This window comes from Poecilia reticulata, chromosome 4, assembly GCF_904066995.2.
Source record: "Poecilia reticulata chromosome 4, P_reticulata-male-v2, whole genome shotgun sequence".
NCBI lineage: Eukaryota > Metazoa > Chordata > Actinopteri > Cyprinodontiformes > Poeciliidae > Poecilia > Poecilia reticulata.
Window position 1 is genome coordinate 11,156,699 of NC_088833.1, and position 22,272 is coordinate 11,178,970.

Sequence of the window (22,272 nt, forward strand, 5' to 3'; positions counted from 1 at the left end):
ACAGAGCAAAGGTCGGCACACGCTTCTGATGGGTGCCAACCTCATGAGCAACTACCGAAAAAATTGTCACTATATTCTCCCATCAAGTTCTAATAGATTGAATATGCATTTTAGTTAGTTCTGTAATACATTTTAATCTGGATAATTGACAAGTTTTTCTGCCTCTACACAACAAAATAAAACTACCAAAAAGTACTCTGTTTTACTGTTTCTTTTCAACTCAGTGAACAAATGTTGCAAAATCACGAGAGGATAAAATACTTATTTTATCTACTGACATCAAGCTTATTTTTAAATTCAGATGAAGTGGATCATATGCAGCTAATAATTATTGCATAAACTGCAACCTGAATGACACTTACTGATGCCAAGTGAACAGTTGAGCCCATTAATTGTTTATGGGGGATTTATAAAAAATTTGTACCCACTCGAAAATATAACGAGTCTAAACATTAATTATTTATGAGGAACTATAAGATAAAGGAAAAATAAGAGTAAGTCATGAACGCCATTAGATAAATGTACATGCTGACATGCTGAAATCCATGAGGATCACTGAAAACAAGTAGCTGCCTGCAAATAAGATTTTGGAAACATTATTTTTCTCCCTACTTTGTGACATTTATTCAGCGGCCCTATTTAACACCACATGAACTCTAAGTTATTTAAAAGGATTGTAAGTTCCAGGTTCCAAACTATCACATCATCACACTATTCCCGGCTGGAATAAGCTTGAATGAAAGATAACCCAGTCTGGAGAAAGAATCATGCCCTATCACTGAAATACTGTTGAGCATAGCAGCACTGACTGGGTATTACTCCAGGGTATTTTCTGTCATGACACACCTCATTCTTGTTCTTGCACTCTGACATCATCCAGCAGGGAGACATAATTCCCACTGTCTTCAGTAAGAACTCAGCTCTGACTCATTTGCCTTCCTCGGCTCAGGATTTCTCACTCAGCAGAAAGGCCGGCCTGTGTGAGCTGAATGGACAGACTCAGAGGAAGAGAGGGAAGGTTTGTCTATTTGCTAGGAGACACTGCATTGATTTCAAAGCTCACAGACTTCTTGTTTGATTTTTATTTTTATTTTTGCTTAGGCATGTGTAGCTCTGTCTCACTCCAGGACTGACTGATGTTCATAGACAGCTAACAATAGAAGATACAAACCCTGTTCACACAGCGTTCTATGGATGCCAGTCAGCTTGGTTCCTCTTGCTTTCAGTCTGTTGGTATTCAGGGTTTAACAGCATGAAAGGCTTCATCTTGTTCTCATCCTCAAAGCCTCTCCCACTCTTCTACCTCCTCTTATTTAAAGACTCTCTGTCTCAGCTCCTCATTCAGGATGGTATTAGCACTCTTTGTGTTTGAGTGAGAGCAGAATAATGCCAGCATCTCTTTTTGAGCTCAAACTGAAATGCCCTGAATTCCCATGGGTTCTTTTTATGTACGATCCGTAGTGACCTAATGTGACTGAAATGAGCTGAAATCCTAAAACACCATATTTAAAATATAGAGACCCTATACCGGTGCAGAATGTAATTGTTTGATCAATGTTTGATCAACCAGAAAAATCTTCTGTATAACGTTTTAACTAAATATTGATGACCTAGGTGGGAGGAATTGGGTATGAGAGTGTTTGCTACTGTAACAAGTGACAGCAGGAACGGAGTATAGAAACATGTTCATATGACACAGAAGTCAGGTAAAAACAGTTCTGAGAGGTAATGGAGGCTGGACAGATTTAAAAATTCAGTCACAAGAGGGTCAGTCACAAGAAGCTCTCCATAACTGAGGAAATTTAAAAATGCATATCTATTAAAAACCTGCATTAAGTCCCTAAATATCTAGAAAAAAACAAGCTTATTAAAAACAGGTAAACACAGCAGCACAAGTAGGCACATATGCAGCTGCTGGTTGTGCTGCGCTGGTAGTTATGTGGTTAGTGTATTTTTTTTTTTTGTCAATCAGAAAAATGTGTCTGAGGACGAGAAAAAGTTTTCTCATGTTGCTGCAGTAACAGCAGGGCTGAGCAGTTTCCTCCACAAAACTAGTTTGGATAGATTTTATTCTGCTCAACATATTACAATGGTCTGAATGGTTTTTTTTTGTTGTTGTTGTTGTTGTGTACAAAAAAAAAAGTTGTATTATTGTCAAAACACTTCACATTTATGAACTAATTTGTGTTAGAATATCAGATAAAATCCCAAACACATACATGAAAAAAATGCAAAACACATTGTTTTTATTGTGAATAATTTTAAAGGAACAATGCTCTTAAATAGAACATTTATTGGAATAGCAGCACAATATGTTGATTAATGTCCATTTTGAGTTCAAACTGTAAAAAGCAACCTGATGTCAAAAATCTTCCTTTAATAAACAAATCCGGTAAAAAATAAAAAAATTTAAAAAAGAAGAAGCCAGATGAAGCAGAAGACGGTTGAACTTAAGGGAGCAACAACAACAACAACAACAAGCCATCTGGTGATAAACTGTTATTTACTACACTGAATTACTCAGAGATATACACCCATCCTCCTACACACAAGACAAGTGTGCAAACAAAGACGAAAATTCATCACATGTGAAGGGTGACACACATCAAAGAGAGAACTGGGTTGGATTTATGCACAGCAGCAGCCAAAAAACATAACTGGAAATCATGGGAGTGGGTGTGCAGTTGGCTTAAGTGATAACAGAAAACAAATATGATTAGAGTCGAAGAATATTTGAGAAAGAAATAAAAAGGAATGCTCCATGGGGCAGGCATGAAGAGAGGAGGAGACAGGGCAGGCTTCCCCCTGCTTGTTCAGGGCATATTCAAGCCTGTGGAACGCCTGACACAGGCGGAAAGAAATACGGCGTTATTTATATTGTAGAGGCTTGGCTATTCTGCCTGAGAGGAGGTGCTTTTTTTAATAGGGCACAAAATAGAGCAGAGGAGGTTAAAGGCCAAAGAGAGGACAATCGAAAATGATCATGGGTACGGATGCATGAACATAAGGCGAAAACCAAAAGGGAACAGAACAAGAAATGTATAATTTTGTTGGGATTACTTTAAATACTCCTCTTAACTCTTTTGCTTAAAATCTGCGTACGTTGGAGTGGAAGCGCATGTCTCAGTCAACAGCCAGGAGCAGGGACATTTACAGAGTTTGGACTGAAATGGAAAGTATGGACTGGGCTTTACACACCATGTGACTGAGAATCGTCTCATCAGCAGCCAGTTTTGGGGGGAAGGGAGTGTTGAACCCAAAAATACTGTGGTGCAGCTGGAGAAAAATAGCAATATATGTATTGTTGATGATGATCAGTTCCCGAGATGCGGCGGCCGCTCGCTCTGTTCGTGGCATTTTCAGCACCGTGGGGCAGTGGACAGCTCCGCTCTGCTGTGTTTGTGACATTACGGCCGCCTCCCTCAGCCATGCGTGCTTTCACATGAGGAAGAGGATGAGCAGAAACCAGTATGGAGACGCAGAAGAAAACAGGCGCACCTTATAGTGACCATGGTAACAAAGGAAACAACCACACAAAGGCTAAATCCTCTGTTTTCGCCGAATTCCGGCATAAATTAAAGGCGCGATTTGAAAAATGAACAACCCGTGGCAGCCAAGTTCACCAACATTTCACTGCAGCTAACGATCAAGGCGGAGTCATGCTGGCAGCAGAAACAATCCATCGTCCTCCACGGACAATTGGCTTCCCTGCACATCACATGTAGTGGACTACTGTCAGAATGACAGCGCGATGCGTGAGCTACTGTGTGCAGCTGCACCGTGGGTACAGTCCACCCTGCACAAAACCCAAAGTCACGCTGTGTCCGCGGGACTCGCCACGAACCAATGAAGCAATTCATCTCCCTTCAGAACCGAAGTACTAAGCTGGTAAAACCGCCCAAAGCCGTGGATGCCTGGGCACGGAGGCTGCCTACCTGTCTCCAGGTGCAGGGAGATCCGCGCCTCGTTGATGTAAGGCGTGTCGCTCTTGGACCGGACCCTCCGGATCGGTCTGCGGTCTACCTCCTCCTCCGGCGCCGCCGCCATGTTCGGCCAAGCCGGGCAGCGTCCACAGGCGACCGGCGGGACTGAGAGAAGGAGAGAGGGAGAGGGTCGGCGCCGCAGCAGCAGCAGCAGCAGCAGCAGTGAGCAGTGCGTTCGCCCGGAGAGACGGCGTGGGAGGGGGCGTAAAGAGGGGATAGAGATGAAGAGGAATAAATGAGAGGCTTGATGGGATATTTCTATCCCTGCAGTTCAGCTCAGGTTCCAACAAATCACCACACATTACTGTAACTGGCATGTAGTCGTGTAAATCTTAAAGTGAAGGAATTAATCTGGGACGTAATAAAAATGTTTAAAAGGCAATATGATAAAAAAATAAAATAAATAGAAACTCTATAAAGATTTACAGAGGAACAAAAATACCAATTCATTTACGTAATTCATTGTCGAAATCGTACAACGTAACACTATAATTTACTGACAAAATCATTACACTTAGAGTAATTGTTAAGTGGCAGTTAGATTAAAACAATAAACTAAACAGCCTAAGTGGTCTTATTTTAGTTATCAGATCCTATCATCCTCCTGAATTTATGTATTAGATGTTTTAGATCCTCTTCCTGTTCCTCTTCTTACTACTACTACTACTACTACTGCCACTACTACTACTACTACTACTACTACTACTACTACTACTACTACTACTACTACTACTACTACTACTACTACTACTACTACTACTACTACTACTACTACTACTACTGCCACTACTACTACTACTATTAGTAGTAGTAGTACTACTACTACTACTACTACTACTACTACTACTACTACTACTACTACTACTACTACTACTACTACTACTACTGCCACTACTGCTACTACTACTACTACTACTACTACTACTACTACTACTACCACTACTACTACTACTATTAGTAGTAGTAGTAGTACTACTACTACTACTACTACTACTACTACTACTACTACTACTACTACTACTACTACTGCCACTACTGCTACTACTATTAGTAGTAGTAGTACTACTACTACTACTACTACTACTACTACTACTACTACTACTACTACTACTAATAATAATAATAATAATAATAATAATAATAATAATAATAATATGAACAATTGTGCTTCCTGAAATGTATAGATGTTAAGGTCTGTTTAGCTGTATTTTGGAAATCTGGACCATTTCAGGAAGATTGACGATTTAAATTGCTTTAAATTACTAGAAGAAATCATGAAGATTTTATCAGCAGAAGTTTAAACCAAACACATCCAGCTCTATGACAACAAGGGAGCTTTTTTAAGGATATACATAAATTATACATGTAAGGTGTCAAATAGTCTACAATTGACTTTATTTGCAAATGATGCAACATTTATAGAACACCGGTATAGGAATTGAATTATTACTAGAGATGGTTTGATTTAGAGAGTTAAACCAAAGATGAAGTATTTAGTAATAAACAAATCTAAGATCAGTCTTATAATTAATTACAATCAAATTTAAACCATGTCGGAAACCATATTGTAAGAACCGATTGACAATTTTGACTCGGAAGACTTATACAATTCATGATGCCATGACCCTGTGCTTACATGTGACGCGGCTAAGTAACTTGTGTTTATGTTCACTACAGTGAAAATTGATAATCAACTCCTTTGTTTTGTTCACATTCAATATGACATGGTGTGGAAACAATCATCTCATCCTGAATGTGAACAAAACAAACGAGTTCATTTTAGATTTTATGAAAAATAGGGTTAGATTAAACCCTATTTCCATCATTGGAGAAGAAGTGGAGCTGGTTGGGGAATATAACTCAGTGTTTGTCTGGACAACAGATTGGACTGGAGAGTCAACAGTGAAGCTGTCTACAAGATCTTTGCTTCTTGAGGAAGTAAAGACCCTCCAAGGTTTGTAGAAAGATGCTACAGACCTTCTATAAGTTTGTTGTTGAGGATGTCATCATCTGTGGCTGCAACAGAGCCATGGACCTAAAAACGCACAATAACCTGACAGAACCTGAACAGAACCTCTTGACAAGATAATGCAAAGAAGGAGTTTACATAAAATCAAGAAAATTATGGACAACCCTAAATGTCATCTTCATCATCTAAAATATCATCACCATCTAAAATAACCCAACGGTCAAACTTCTTATGGGATGGTTTTAGGTATGTAGGCCTAAAAATAGAATGCATAAACTCATATGAAAGCCCAAATGCTGATAAATGTATTGGTGGTAATTTTGTTGCAAAGCACAACAGTGAAAGTTGTGATTAGCAACTGTCAAACAATAAGTCGCCAAGCAGCTGAATGGGTTGACGTGGCAGATTTGTAAAATCGTAAATCCAAGCTGCATTTAAGATGGTTTCATTTTCATCAATATTGTCAAAATCCAAGGCAGAGAATAACAGACATCTGTGTCCAAAAGGCAGCATAAAAACGGATCCGCAGGTTTCAACAGTGATCAAAGACGAAAATCATTCAAGCTTAAAGCGGTCAGCAAAAAGTAGACTTCCCCCATCATCCATGGTGCACTCACTGAAGTCACCAGGTGAGCAACAGGTGATCTACAATCACTACCAATACCACGTGATCCAGAGCTACGTCTATCCACCACAAAGATAATCTTTCAGTCAAATATGACATTTCCTAACACAAATCTGCTCCTTATAATTTTTACTGAGTTTCTCTATTGGTCAATGCTTTTAAACATATTCTTGTTTTGGCAAAAAGAAACTACAAAGTGATCACTACCGAGAAGTTAATGAAATTGTGTGGTTTTATGGTTTCACTCGTATTAATGTCTATGGTTTTACTTCCCTACATGATGACTACGGACTCAAATTGCTCATTGAGTAAGTAGAGCAATAGTACCATCTGCTGGTCATTCATGTCCTTCTAGTTGATTTAGTGTAACATATTCATGTCTATGGACAGAAGTGCCACAAATTAATGCATGAATAAGACGCGAAATAAATATTGAGTTAGCTGATATTTTAAATAAAATTGGAAATACATTAATGTATCATTATTAAACAGTTCAATAATATGTTAAACACTTAAATAAATGTGGGATTTATTTCTATTTATTGTGGGAAGCATCTAGAACCTCCTAATCTATAGTTTCAAAAGTTCTCCAGTTATTTTAGTATCCTGTACTAGTGCGGGGTACTACAGCATTCTAGTCGAGCTTGATTATGTTTTTTGTTTTTTAAAAAAAGCAATTAATAGTGTTAAAATTACCAGGTTAAACGTAATTAATTAATTGAAACCAACTCGTTAAATCCCTGACCCAAATAGATCAATTTTGCATATATTTTTTAAAAGTATAAAACAATTTTTTTGGGCTTATTTTAATATAAATAAGTGTACTATTACTTTAAGTTTATTGAAGAGGCTGAAATAAACATTAAATCAAAGATGCCTGCCTGTTCTCGGCACTCAGAATAATGTTGGAAATCAAATTATGTAATTCATTGCTTCTTTATTAAAACATTGTCACAAGTATATTGAATATACTTTAAACATTCACGACTGAATGGTTAAAACGTTTTTCTTGTTTTCTTTTTATTATTTATTTCTCTAATGCTACAGGTAATTTGTTAAAGGCTTCACGTTTAGACATATCAGCATTATGCTCATGCCTTATTGATCACATTTATTCATTTTATGTTTCTTTGCTTTGTATTGGGTTCCATTCATTTGTAATTCTAAAACTCTCACCTGCTCAAAAACAGGGTTTTAAATTTACCTGACTGTGACTATCTGGTCTTGGTTCAGCTCATAATTGAGTGCTACGTGTAACCGTTTTGGTGTTTCTTCCGAGTCGTTCTGTAGTTTTATTTAATGATTATGGTGCAGTTTGAGCCGTCAATAGACCGTCGATCAACAATAACACACAGTGCTGAAGCATCTTCTGCTGTTTTGGTTGTGCAAAATAGGAGGGACGACCGCTCCAAGATGGCCGCCGTATTTCCTGCGCCGGAGCAGCCAGAGCGGGTTCTACTCTTATATTATGTCTAAGGAAAAAAAGCATCGACTTCCTGTTTGAAACGACTGGTTGTCCTGGTTTTGGTCTGAGAGGTAGGTCAGTAACTGTAAAATCCACGTCAGATAAAAAGACATATTTTATCACCAAAAGCCTAGATTCAGCCCGCTTTCCTACGGTAAAAGTTTGACTGCTAGTGGTTTCCTTGGTTACGGATGTTTGTTCTCGTGCAACTCCAAGGTTGTTAGCTTAGCTAGCACAGGTCTGTGTTGCATTTAGTAGTTAGAAAATAGAAGTATTACACTCGGAATCGCAACAATTTTGAATATATTGCTGTTGTGTGTTAGGGGAAAAAAATGCATTTCCGAGATGATGAACAACTCTTCATCGGAAATTATATGTTTATTTTAATAAACATATCAAAGACGGACAGAAGAAAGCATTGTAACCATGAAAATCAAACAGAAATAATTGACATTATTTTTACCTTAATGTATGGGATCTAAAAGTGTCATAAGAGGCTATCATTCGGGTTAAGACGTTTCAAATTATTATTTTGTACTTCTGGAGATGTTTACCTAGATTTTTTTTCTTTCTCGTTTCAAGATTCTGATCACAAAGTTTCTTTCGAACTCATTACCTTTTTACTAATAAACAATTGACAGACATTTTGCCATGACGGTACATGGATTTAGATTGTATTTATCCAAAAGAGGAACATTTCTTTTGTTCCTCTTTTGGCACACAAAAGGAAAAAAAGACGATTGTCCAACAATCTTCCTGTGGAACAAGCACATTCCAGAAGTAGAATTTAAGCTGGTTTCTGCTTCTGGGTTTCCCCTATCCCTCTGTGACATGTTCTCTACTGATAAATAATGCACTTTTTAATATGCGCTTTTATGAAATGTAATCAAGCCTACAACAGATTCCAGCATACATTTTAAAAATATATTTTTTGATTAAAAAGAAAAAAAAAATGCAGTGCTAAGTATGGCGGGTTAGCAAAGAAATCTACTCTATTTGGAATGCAATTAGATTTTTTGAATTGGAGTAATATGTTTTTAGGCTGTTCAAAATATGTTAACTGATAAAATATTTACATTTGTCGGCATTAACAAGCGCCATGCTGGCCCTTTTGTTGCTAATTGTGTCCCTTTAAATGTTAGTTTTTATGTGCTACAAAATCATTTCTCTTAGCCCTTCTTAAACCCCAGAGAAACAGTTGGGACTGCTACTCTTAAGGCTTTTACGAATGTGGGGGTCATATTCCACACAAAAAGACCCCGAGTGTGGAATGAGCACAGGACCGTCATACTTAGGCAGTGAATATTGTATTGTGTTTCTTTCCAACTAGTTCTGAAACCTGATGATTGTACACCGTTTCACCTGTGGAGCCATAAACACTCACCTGTATGCCCAGCTGAGAAAGACGTGGGGAATCCAGGTCATGGCAAGACCCAGTTCAGGTAAACCCAGTGGAATATATTTTATTATTTTTATTTGAAGTATCTATCTCTCTTTTTTTTTAATATAGTGTGTCGTCTTCTGTCTATGTTCAGACCTGGCAGCGTTCAGGGAGATTTTCTCCAAATCCAACAACATTGCCGTCATCACAGGAGCAGGAGTGAGTGCTGAGAGTGGAGTTCCAACATTCAGAGGAGCAGGAGGGTACTGGAGAAAATGGCAAGCACAGGTGTGCATCTACTGGTTTTGTCTAGGACAGACAACTTCTACTTCTAGAGCCCTAAATCAAGGGGTGACTTTTAACTCTTTATTCTGGATTATTTAGTTTTAGGAGTGTTGGATGATCATCTGTCCTATGTTTTTTGACTTGTCATCAGCTTTTTTCAATCAATAGCTTTCCAGGCTTTTTGAAGGTCTTTCAGTTTTTTTATTTGTAGTCCTAGTTCTCATTTAACCATGTCGGTGTGCTTAGAATAATAATAATGATAAAAAATGAATGTGTATGTTATGAAATCAATACATTTCCAGTGGTTCAGAAATATATTAACTTATTAGATCTATTTTGAGGGGAACTGTAATTGTTTAACTCAGAAGTTTGATAGTGTTCGGTTTTAATCTAAGGCCATTTAAAGAACTGCACTGTTGTTTTTTTGGCCAAATTTCAGGAATTGGCCACTCCAACGGCCTTCGCCCACAATCCCTCTCGAGTTTGGGAGTTCTACCACTACCGTCGAGAAGTTATGCTTACCAAGAACCCCAACCCTGCCCACCAGGCCATAGCGGAGTGTGAGGAACGTCTTGGCAAACAGGGCCGAAAAGTTACCGTCATCACGCAGAACATCGACGAACTGCACCGCCGTGCTGGAACAAAAAACCTGCTGGAAATCCATGGTGTGAGGTCTTTTATTGTTGTTGGGTTTTTTTTAACCACTGTGTTTGTTTTAATAGGCACATGTATGCCCTCGTTAACACTGGGTTAATTCAAGCTGACTCCTGCAAATCTTTGAATAGGTGACCTGAAGCTTTACTGTTGTTTTCCCGGTTTTAATTAGTCTTTTATTCTCTGTGCGTAAATGCAGGCAACTTGTTTAAAACACGCTGCATGATGTGTGGTCACGAGGAGGCCAATTACAAGAGCCCCATTTGTTCCGCTCTGGAGGGCAGAGGGTAAGTGCTCATTCTGGTCTGGTTTGGTAATCTCGGCTATTTTCCCAAGCGGTGTGAAAATGTGTTTTTAAAAGATATCGATCGCAGTCATTTGAGCTTGAAATGCCAGAGAAAACGAGGCCGTCTCAGTCGGTCGAATGTCAGCGAGCTAAATAACACCCGATGACACACTGAAAAGGAGAAATTTGACTCAAAACAAATCTCACTCTGAAAAGCCACTTTGTCTCTTATCTGACATTTAAAATGGATGCCTGTGATTGAAAGCCAATTTCTTATTGTTAAGGTTTCAGCTCACCTGCAAAATTAAACTTTGATGCCACCGTTCATACAAGAGTTGACTTATTTTAGGTCCTTTTTGTAGCTGTGGAGTCTGAGCCCCAACACAGGCTTAAATTGGCATGTTGAATGTTAAAACCCGTGACTGAATGAACGAGTGAACAAGTCTGGCTTGTTCACAAGAGCTGAAGAAGGAAGTTTATTTTTGTTAAGCAGAAAACGGCAGCATGAGTTTTTAGAAAACTCAGTCTGAGTCGAGCACAAGACTTCTAGAACAATGTTCCAAAGAACATTGTTCTAGAACAATGTTCTAGAACATTGTTCATTGTTCAATGTTCATGTTCAATGAACAATGTTCTCATTGTTCATTGTTCAATGTTCATGTTCAATGAACAATGTTCTAGAACATTGTAAGGTGTTCCCATAAGGGAACACCTTACCCCCTGCGCTGGCCTTGACAGATTAGCCTAATGTAGAGATGTGATGAAGACAAAAGTTTAAAAAGGAGAAGAAAACTGGTTACATATTGTCTAAAATGGTTAAATTATATAAGTAATATAATTTATTTGTATGATTAAATGTGGATTTTTCGCAATGTCATAATGAAGCCTCATTCTGAGTAGCATGTACCTGTCTCCTCAGAGCCCCTGACCCTGATGCTCACGACGCCCAGATTCCTGTTGAGGAACTTCCTCGGTACAACACACTCAGACACTTGCACCTCAGCTATAGTTTCCCAACTGAGTTTTGATATAAATTGTGTTTGTTTTAGATGTGAGTGCAGGGGCTGTAACGGCCTTCTGAGACCGGCTGTGGTTTGGTTTGGTGAGACCCTGGATGCAGACATTCTCTCTGAGGCAGAGAAAGTCTTGGACAGCTGTGACCTGTGTCTTATAGTAAGTGTTTGGGATGTTTTGTCATTTAAATAATTTCTGATAAACATTTTTACATCATTTTATAGCCTTCTCTTCTAAAGTGAGAAAAAAAAAATCTTATTCAGCCTCAGTTTTAGCACAACATCATTTTTTTGTGTGTTGTTAAGGAAACCGTAAAGGGACTGGTGTAACATTGGAGTATATGTTAAACTCCAGAGTCCATTTCTAGAGCTTTACAATTACTTAATGTTCACTTGCACTTTTGCCGAATCCGAGATTGAAAAATCAGACTGAAAGAAACTAAGAAGTCAACAAAAACAACAAATTATTGAATCACCAGGAAAAAAAACCCATGATGTTAGTTTAGTTAATGTTTATTGAATGTTGGTAAATTACTGTTAGATCTGGCATAATTTCAGCATTTTAATGTCATCTAAATATTATCACCTGTGGAGAGGTTTAGAAAGTTAGGAATTTTACTTCTGGAAACCCGAGAATATCCTAATTGTGAAATTTTACTTAAGTAAAAAAAAAAAAAAAAGATTTACACATTGTGAAACTGAGACACAAATAAAATTGACTAGACATACTATATTTCCGAGAAGTTGGATTTTGTTCGGAATTAATTGGATTCTTCACATCTACTCTTGTGATACTTCTTCAGATTCAGTTCCCAGAGTTATCAGTGCTTCTTAGACAATTTTATGGAATAAGTACAAAATATAATTATGAATCTATAGTCTATTTCTTAAAATGCAAATGAGCTTGAAAATTAAAAAAAAATGCTAATATTTTTCATAATTTAAAAAACTTTTTATGCATCTTTTATGCTTAGGTCCCACTTAATAAAGAAATTGTGAGGCTATTTAAAAGTTGTCCAAAAAGTCTTTTTTCATATGCCCATTCTGTTAATTGTTCCTGCAGGTTGGCACCTCGTCAGTCGTGTATCCAGCAGCCATGTTCGCTCCTCAGGTGGCAGCCAGAGGTGTCCCTGTCGCTGAATTCAACTTGGAGAACACTCCAGCTACTGAGCGCTTCAAGCAAGTTTTTATTTTGACCTTGACACAAATCTCGCGCTTTATGTTCATTCATGTACATCGGTCACAGTGACACCTGTCTTGTTGGTAATGTTTCCTTCTGGTTACAGGTTCCACTTCCACGGCCCTTGCGGGAACACCTTACCCCCTGCGCTGGCACGCCACGAGAGCGAGGCGCACTGAAAGCACAGCTGTGATTTGTCAAAATAGCGAGACTTGTGCCGGTGATGTGAAGGACGTGGAGAAGAGGACAAAAGGGAGACTTGTTAACAGTATGCACACTGTACAGTGATCTTCACGATTGAGCAGGGTTTTAATACGGTGATTTCAGTATCTGTGCTGTGGGGCCTGACTTGTGAAATGGATATTTTTTTAATGAATGGCAATTAAAAAGAGAAGTTACTTCTACTGTTGTGACAGCAGGTGTCAGTGTTTAGCTGCTGCTAACTTCCAGAGGTTGTGCGACTGCTGACTGGGATGACAAGAGACCGAGCTATGGGTGTATAAATTTGGATTACGATGTCTCTTGTGTTTATTTTATTTTATTTTATTTTATTTTGAGGTGGGCAGGAGAAATAATATTTAATAAAAACTGCTGAACTCAATGTGTGCGTGTGTGTACGTGTGTAAACCAGCAGCTGAAAAAGAAGTATCTATAGGTTTAATGCTTCAGTACAAGCTAAAACTTAACCATGATCCTCTCCCTTTACTTTAACTTGTTTTATCTGAGCATGAGCTCTACAGTGGCCAAGTCAAGATGCACCATTGTGCAATATATTCCACAGATATATATCAAATACAGCTCAATGTTCATATTACAACAACCTATTGCAGCTAGGAGGGTACATTGCATAAAACATTTTTGTTCTTGTGTTGTGATTCATCTTAATTGCTGTTTCAAGATGTTTTTGCTGATGATGGAGAGAAGCAGATGAACTCCGTGACCTAGCTAGCAAGCATTCTGGATCTGAATCCAGCTGGAAAATTATAGTGGAAAATATTTTTACAAAAATGATCCATCCCACAGAGCTGATCTGTCATCTGCAAAATGAGGATGCTGGAACCTCATTAATAAACTACGCTGTTTATCATTAGTGAAATTGATGCAAAAGTACTAATTGTGGCGTTTTATTTCATTAGCATGTATTTTGTGACTAAGCAAACTGAACGTCTTCCACGAGAAATGATTCCATTTTACTGCCGAGAGTTGAATTTGTGCTGAGGGGAGTGTATTAGACAGATTCTTGGTTTCTAAGTAAAAATCTGATTATTTGTGACACTTGTGTGCGTGGGCACAAACCATGCCGCAGAGTTCACTTCCAGTTTCACAATATGAACATGAGCACAAGCTAAATTCAGGCTGAGTCCAGCTCTGACAACAGACGTTATCCAGATCTGTCTCATCATTATTGTGATACTCAAGGTAGCGTCTAGAACTCGCACTAGTTTCTTTTTCTCTGCTTTTACTTGCCCACCTCTCTCAGTGCTGTGTTGCGTCTCATCTGTACATCTGCCAGAGTGCTGTGTCTTAGACACCAATCATCCTTCCCTCCCTCCCAAGTTACGCCTCCATCACCTGCTCATTAGATAGAGGATGATGGTCCGATGGTCCCCCATGACTCCGCTCCAAAAATAACAGAGCCAATTTCCCGCCTGTTAGGCGGCGATTTCACACCAATCTGAGATGTACTGCCCAGCACGGCCTTTCGTAGACAAAAAAAAAAGGGTGCAAAAGTAAAGAAAGCAAGGCAGACAATAACATTGGTCATACACAAACAAAGTCTTACTTCTATTAACACATTGCCTTTGTTAGTACATTTCCATCAATCATTGCACAGCATTTAATAATTCACATTCCAACATTTTAAAATCCCTCCTTCCGAACACAATGAACCAATACTGTACCTTGGATTAAAAAGACAGAGTCTTGTTTTCATCTCTGACATTAAATCAGACTTAACGTCTCCCTTTTTAGATCAGTTCAGGTCAATGTCTTCAGAATTTTATTTTTCAACTTTCTTCAAATTCAGAAGCTTACATATATATTTTTAGATGTCATACATTTCAAACTATGAAATGGATGACATGTTTTGGTATTCTTCCACAAATCTCTCATAATAGTTGGAATCTTGGGTCATTCCTGCTGACAGAGCTGGTAGGCCGCCTTGTTGCACAAACCTTTTAAGTACTGCCTACAAAACATTGTTTTTTTTGTCCACAATTTGATTGTATTTTTAGGGTCATAGTTCACATGGAAGACCTATGTGACCCAAGCTTGAACTTTCTGGTGGTTGTCTTGAGATGTTGATTCAGTAATTCCAAACATTGTTCAATCTTCTTAATGTCATCTATTGTGTAAAGAACACCAGTCTCTCCTTCAGTCCCTCCCCACAGCATGATACTGTCACTTCTGAACAACATAACTGAGAAGATATTCCTATGTTGCAAGATTCCCCATTTTTTCCTCCAAATGTAACAAAGGTTCCCTGTCCTTGCATGGTTTGTTTGCAAACTCCTAGACAGTTTAGAATGTTTGTCCAGCAAACTAATTTGCACTGGTGACTGAGCCATTTTCACATGCAAAACAGTAAAAGTTTCTGTTGAGCAGGCCCCATTTGAACCTTCATATGGAAATGAGATTTTGTCTTAATAAGATGAGTTTGCATTTTTTTAAATTGTCCTTTTGAACTTGGAAAATTTTAAAAAGTTGAAAAGACGCCTTGCTATTAAATTTCCAACACCTCTGCTGACAGGCTCTTGGCGGTGAACTGCTGAGCTGAATCAAGGATGTAAGTCTCACTTGAGCAATTTTGGAGCTCAGTCTTCATTTGTGGACATCTTAATAGAAATGCTTATTCTATATCCTTAGAATAAGACAGTTCACTAGTTTGCTGAACCTGCTAAAGACCCTTCCCTGATGCTGGTTAAAGCTGAAGTGGTTTGTTTGACTTCAGCTTGAGGGGAACAAACCACATTGGTGTTAGAAAATATTGCTTGGTATCTCAAATTAAGAAAGCAGGTGTGCATAGAGTCTTTACAAATTAATGTGGACTATTTTTGAAGAGATGCCCTTGTTTGCAGCAGTAAATGTAGCAAAATGTTTATGAATTTTGTAGAGCAACTTTTAAACTCAGGCTGCACAGTGGCGCAGTTGGTAGAGCTGCTGCCTTGCAGCAAGAAGATTCTGGGTTCAATTCCCGGCCCTGGTCTTTCTGCATGGAGTTTGCATGTTCTCCCTGTGCATGCGTGGGTTTTTCTCTGGGTACTCCGGTTTCCTCCCACAGTCCAAAAACATGACTGTCAGGTTAATTGGCCTCTTCAAATTGTCCCTAAGTGTGAGAGTGTGTGTGTGCATTCTTGTGTGTCTCTGTGTTGCCCTGCGACAGACTGGCGACCTGTCCAGGGTGTACCCTGCCTCTCGCCCGGTACGCTAGCTGGAGATAGGCACCAGCATCCCTCCTGACCCCACCGAGGGACAAGGGTGCAAGAAAATGGATGAACTTTTAAACTCCAACTTCACCCACATGCATTTTCCTATCATTTCACTTGTGCCACTGCTGCTAGCACCGTCGGGTTGGGAGGCTTTCACATCATAATGCAAAGTTGACCCAATTTTGCAACATAGTGCAAGTAAGTGTGGCTGAACTGAAAGAGCCATAGGGTGTACTTGTCTGTTCTGTTGTGCTACTTCTAATTCCAGTTTAATTGCACTGTCACTACATTTAAAGCTCAGCTTAGATGTGTATTTGTACAAACTAGACTTGGAAGAACAGTTCTGCAAGGTAAATTTGATTTAGGACATGGGAAACAGGCAAAAGCGCTTCTATGGGTTTGCTGTAAAGCAAGCGCATTTTAAAATCTGGATTAAGGAATATTTTTGAAGTTTTGTCTTGAGGCCTTGTTTCCACGAGAAGGAAAAAAAAAGGTTTTAGACAGTCAAATTGATTTAGCAAATAAGTTGTTGGAACAAAGTGTGGAGCATTAATGACTGTAATGCCAAGTGTTGGGCTGATCTTTGGAGCCCATTTTTAACTCTGCACGTGTGTGTGCGTGTGTGTGTGTGTTTAGGTTGTAATTTTGTTTTTATGGTATTAAGGGCCAGTTTAACTCTTGACCTACTGTCTTTCCAACTGATGGTCAGAGTACATTGTGTACTCCTTGCATAAAACACTGTAGAAGGAGTCCAAGGGGAGGACAAAGGTTGAGCCAAGCCTAAACAAAAACTGTCTACAGCAGATCAGCAGTATCTGAAAAGTGTTATCTTTAAAATGAGTTGCAACCATATGTCATACTGCGCTTTTTAAATTTTGTTTGGGAATTGAGCTTCCCCAACAACAGGCAACACTGTTTTTAATTGGCACTTTGCTCAGTTATCTACTAGGTATTTACATAATATCTTCCTATAGCTTGATGCTGCCAAATTCCTGTTTCACTATGGAGGTGGTGTTTTTCAGGAGGATTGTATTAGTGAAGTGGTGCCCAAAGTCTGTCCTCGAGGACCAGCATCCTGCATGTTTTAGTTCTCTCCCTGGAGGTAGCAACACCTTTCTCAGCATATCAATGATCTTCTCAGGCCTTCTAATGAGCCATCATTTCACCCAAGTGGGTTAGACCAGGCGGAGAACTAAAACATGCAGGATGCCGATGTTCTCAAGGACCACTTAGTGTTTCATATGAAGCCCAAAAAAAAAATGGTGTCATGTAACCAAAATAATGCGCTTTGTCACAGAAACTATAAAAGACTTTAAGAAAGCCTGGAGAAAAAAAATGCCTAAGACTGCTTTAAATTCTAACCAAAAAACTAGATTTTTTAAACCAAATAAATTGACATCACACAATATTGTATCTATGTTCTTCAAGCAGTCAGAGATAGAGGTTAAAATCGCTCGGAGCTGACCAAGTGTGGCAGTGAAAAGAAGAGTTACAGCATCCTGTCCTCCTGGGCCAAGGCCGGATCAAGGTTGCGGTAAATGTCTACGTCAGTGTCACTGTGTCACCAACCACGGCTCCAGTATGTTTATATTTCTTCCTACTGTAGCCCCTCTTCGAATTCAGTTTTATGAGCTGGGTGCCCACATGTTACCTCTAATGGAGACGGGCTTATGTATTTCTGGGTGGCTGTGGGTCTTAAAATAAGGAAACAGTTTATCTGTTTTCCCTGAGGTTTGTATACTTCATTTTGCACAAACATTTGCAAGTAATAAATAACTATTTGTTTAGGATTAGCACCGGGAAACACATGTTTGACTTCCTGTATTCCTGTCGATGAAATGGTAATTAAAAGGAGAAAAAATAGGATGCACACTAATTATAGACCAAGAATGAGGTTGCAGAGATATAAAACACAATTATTAAAGCAAATAACTCTACAAGGATTTTTTGTGCTATTTTGATCAGTGCAGATCCTGATTTTCTAGCGTCCCAAAGGACGAAGCTAATGCAAACACCTCAGGTTAACCGAATAGACTAACTAGATTAAATGCACAGTGTCCATGAGTGTGCGTATGAATAATTTGTCTCCGTGTAAATTCTCTGCAAGCCAACAGAAATTCCAATTAGAGAATATTTTCCCTGCAAACTGGAGCATCATGTTTTATTTAGTCATTTGGCAAACTGTGAAAGTGAATTTACTTTGAGCCTGGAGTCCAAACGGGCCGCCCCATGTTCAGCAAATATACCTGCTGCTTTCAGCGCCATCGATTTTTCATTCACACCCAGAAAAAAATGTATACTTCATTCATTCTGTGGAGAAAATAAAACGAAAGCAAGACCTTCTGTGGTTTTACTGTGCAGTATTTATTCAATACAAGTGTTCACAAAGGAGGAGTTGTTTCCAGGATATGTCTATAAAGATCTTGTTAAAAATGAGTCAAGTCATAAAGGGGAATAATTCTATGCACCTTAAGTGTTGCATTTAATCATGATAAACTTGATCACGTCCCCTTACTCTTCTGTTAGTTTAAATCACAACAATCACAACCACATATTTTATTCCAGTCAGAGTTAACCTCATATGAACATGTTTTCTTACACATTTGTTAAAACTGTCAACCATACTTGTAAGCACATGCTGTCACTTCACTACTCCTTCTCTAGATGTCACCGAAACAGGACCTGAGCCTGTGAACTGGCAGGAGGAGAGTTCACTTTAAATAAGTAGACTTTGTTTTCCTTTGTTTTATCATTCAGTGTAATCTGTAACAAATAGGCTACGTAGGCGTGTACGCGCGCGCGCTTTGCGCGCGCACACACACACACACACACACACACACACACACTCCCGCACGAGGCCTTGTGTCAGGTGTGTCGTGCAGCGTTACTGTTTCTGTGTGCCATGTGCATCTTCCGCATGTTATCTGCATTTCTGTGGATCAGGTGTGTCTTGTGCTAATTTTGTGCGCCACGCGCATGATGGGCATTGGGGAATTTGTTGTGTTCGTGTGGGTCAGGTGCGATGATGGCTTTCCCGCATGCGTCCCTGGCCTCACGCATTGCCTCCCCCCTCTCTCTCTTTCGTTTGTCGCTCTCAATAACGTTTTAGTCTCACTCTTAAACTTGTGCTGTCCTCTTCATCATGCAGCAGCCCAGCCATTCGAAACCCGTTTTCAAAACGCCGTGTTCAAAGTATCTCAAAGGACGAAGATTAAATGCACAGTCCGAAATTACGTTCCTGACTACGTCATTTCCGAAACGTAGTACGGAAATTACGGTAAGTATTTTCTGTCCTACTATCAAACAAAGAAAGAAAGAAATAAGCATGCAGAGTTAGCTCAGTTCCATTTGAACTGGTGTGCTTCGGTAAATGAGCTGTCGCTGGGTCTGGCATGAGACAAAGGATGAGTTAGTGGAAAGTTACCTTATGATTTGTGATGCTGTGACAGAGATCAGAGATCTCTGGTAGATGCTTTTCAGGCAGAAATCAAGGATATCAACGTACTCTCTATTACAAATGAATGGTTTTCACTTTGTCATCAGAGATGCAATTTTATCTCACTGATTATTATTATCTATTCAGAAAGTTGGAAAAAAAAAGTTTCACTGGAACTCAAAAATATACATTTATGTAAACACATATACTTCAAACTTGACATATGAGTATGCCTGAATATAATAGCCGTATCATGTCAGCAATTGAACAAAAACTGTATTTCTTCCCATGCTTTCTGCAGATTACAGTTCCAGACTCTTATCTTTTTAAACAATTGTATGTAGTAGAAGGTAATAAGGAAATTGTGTTATTTACTGCTGCATTATGTTCTAAAATAGTTGGTTAATAAAAACATGCATTTGCCTAAAATTATTGACCTATTTTTTTTATAATCATAATGAACTAACTGAAGTCCATCACTAAATTATTCCACAACAATGACATTTTAAAATGTATAGGTATCAGCGACACTACCTTTGCATTTACTTGGTATTGGATAAATACCAAAATTTTCAGTATCTCACATCGCTAAGTCAATTCAGATTTTCTTTCCCAATTTCTTGAAACTTTCACTTCTGCAGGTAAGGTATCTGAAGTTGAATCACCAAATTAATCCACGCTTCAGTTTTTCTTCCCTTTACCTAAGGGGTCATATGTTCTTCCTACATTTTCAGTGGGAATCTTGCAATAAAAACTTTATTTGATGCATATCTGAGTTAAAAAAACATTCAGATACAAATAAAGGAAAGACAAATTTAGGCAAATTTAGGGCAGTATTGCTTCTTAATGACACAATCTGTGAGATGCCCGCTGAATAAGACTCCAAAACACTGTGTGTTGTGACTGCAGAAGTTCAGACTGAAGTCAACAAGTACGATTGCCAGAAATGCTCCAGGGTCTTCAGTCAGACATTACGTCAACATGGAGTTACATTCAGATTAAATGAACGAACTGTGATTGTGTCTTTAAGAATCCGTGTGCTTTTTCTCTCAACTCGACATTTCTTTCCTTATGCTTCTAGTTCACATGCTTTCTTCACTTCCAAGGAGTCAGTGACCGCTGTTGACAGGTCACTTCAGACTGCGTTGTTCCTGTCAGGGAAAATCAACCATGATTACCAAGTCTGCATTCATGGAGCAGTTTTGGCTTAAAACTTGCTATGCACCCTAATTAACTGTGTTCAAATAAATATTTTCAAAACACACGTGAGTCCAGGGAAGCACTTTATTGTTGCAAGCATGTCTGTCATTGTTTTCACAGGAGGCCAGCAGGTCTTGTACAACAGAAGAAAACTTTCAGACCAGTCACTTTTCTGTGATTTCTAATTGAGTGAACAGAAAGCAAAAAAATAGAATAAAAACTGCATCTTTACAGCATAATCGACCAACTCATGATTTGCATTGCATTTGGTGAATTTACAGAGCCAAAAAAGTAAAAAAGTCAATTTCATTTCAAATTTTTGCATTGGGACCCCCTTGGATTGGGTATTGCTTGAGAATTCTTTTGCAGCATCCTTGTTCATGTATTTATCAAATTTAGACATTACAATTCATTCACAAGTCATTTTCTGCACTGTCAAGATTAGTCCTATTTTTGACTCAGTCCACGACATTAATAACGAGCAGCATGTGTTAGCGTGTGTGAGCATAGGCATTTCTAAAATTCTTTATTCTGTCATTGTTTAAGAAATCCTAATATGTCCACTGTCTTTCAGGACTAGTTGCACAAAAGTTCATCAGAAAACTGTTGAGATGTTACAAATGAGATTTTCAGTTTAACTAATAATTAGCTTTCTCAGAGCAAGATTTTTCAAATTCAAATCTCATGATTGTAGAATATTTTAGCTAGCTGAATATTTCAGCTAGCTGACAGTAAAAAACATTTTTCTACTTCTTTCAGTGACTTTTGTACTTTTGGTGCTTGTTTTTGGTGAAGAATAGTACATAGAAATTATAACCTGACACAAAAAAAAGGCAAAGAGCTTGTTAGTATCAAAGTATCCAACTGTTTGAGGATAAGAAGTTGAGAAGAGCAAACTATGGCTAGACATTGGAGCTGACGCCCCTGGCAGAGGAATGCTGTTGTCCCCTGATTTCTGTTTGCTGAACAAAACAGCATCAGCAACAGGAAGATTGAAGATTTGCACATCTTCAGCCATGTTTTAAGATTCACAACACAGCAGGCGTTTTACTGATTGGTGCTGAGTAATATGCTGGTAATCAGGCTCTCAGTGGCGTGTTTGTGCTGTCTTTTTCATTCCTATTTCTATTAATATTCTTGTACCTTCTGCCATGGTGCGTGTGTTTATACCTGCTGAATATATCTGCGTGCAAGCATATATAGATATATGCTATTTCTGTGTGCTCGGCAGGGTTTAACTGAATTAAGATGACTGAGGCTGGTGCTCTTCCCAATCGCCCCAGATTGGGTTTTTGGAGTGAAAATCCTCCAGGGAAGCACTAATCCCCGACTGTCGGGAGCAATTTTTATTCCGTAAGCAAAGCTTT

At 38.7% G+C, this 22,272-nt stretch overlaps 2 protein-coding genes across 6 annotated transcripts in view; one reads left to right on the top strand and one right to left on the bottom strand.

Annotated features, from left to right (window-relative positions):
• The window catches only part of phactr1 (phosphatase and actin regulator 1), a 34,425-nt gene extending 29,893 nt beyond the window's left edge, over window positions 1–4,532 (bottom strand). Inside the window, exon 1 of one of the 2 annotated variants that reach the window (XM_008406717.3) lies at window positions 3,936–4,532. In XM_008406717.3, coding sequence (XP_008404939.2) covers window positions 3,936–4,047 — 112 coding nt within the window. In that variant the 5' untranslated portion in view covers window positions 4,048–4,532. The remainder of the gene's footprint in view (window positions 1–3,935) is intronic. The other variant, XM_081606196.1, reaches the window with a different exon arrangement.
• Window positions 4,533–5,780: 1,248 nt separating this feature from the next.
• On the top strand, window positions 5,781–13,442 carry LOC103463402 (NAD-dependent protein deacylase sirtuin-5, mitochondrial). 4 transcript variants are annotated; one of them, XM_017304215.2, is made up of 10 exons: window positions 5,781–5,937; window positions 7,972–8,117; window positions 9,373–9,484; window positions 9,578–9,711; window positions 10,148–10,373; window positions 10,562–10,649; window positions 11,568–11,621; window positions 11,698–11,821; window positions 12,725–12,840; window positions 12,948–13,442. In XM_017304215.2, the coding sequence occupies exons 3-10, from the start codon at window positions 9,385–9,387 to the stop codon at window positions 13,018–13,020; spliced, it is 915 nt and encodes a 304-aa protein (XP_017159704.1). In that variant the 5' UTR covers window positions 5,781–5,937; window positions 7,972–8,117; window positions 9,373–9,384; the 3' UTR covers window positions 13,021–13,442. The 4 variants fall into 4 exon arrangements, with proteins under 4 accessions (XP_017159704.1, XP_081462323.1, XP_008404941.1 ...); XM_081606197.1 differs by having other exon boundaries at window positions 5,784–5,937; window positions 7,972–8,113; XM_008406719.2 differs by lacking the exon at window positions 5,781–5,937 and having other exon boundaries at window positions 7,666–8,113.
• Window positions 13,443–22,272: the final 8,830 nt, after the last annotated feature.

Bases quoted from the DNA above. Each gene is read 5' to 3' on its own strand.
- LOC103463402 (XM_017304215.2), top strand. From the start codon at position 9,385: ATGATTGTACACCGTTTCACCTGTGGAGCCATAAACACTCACCTGTAT. The intron at 9,712-10,147 runs GTGTGCATCTAC...GCCAAATTTCAG, and splicing joins GGAGAAAATGGCAAGCACAG to GAATTGGCCACTCCAACGGC. The intron at 12,841-12,947 runs GCAAGTTTTTAT...TTCTGGTTACAG, and splicing joins CCAGCTACTGAGCGCTTCAA to GTTCCACTTCCACGGCCCTT.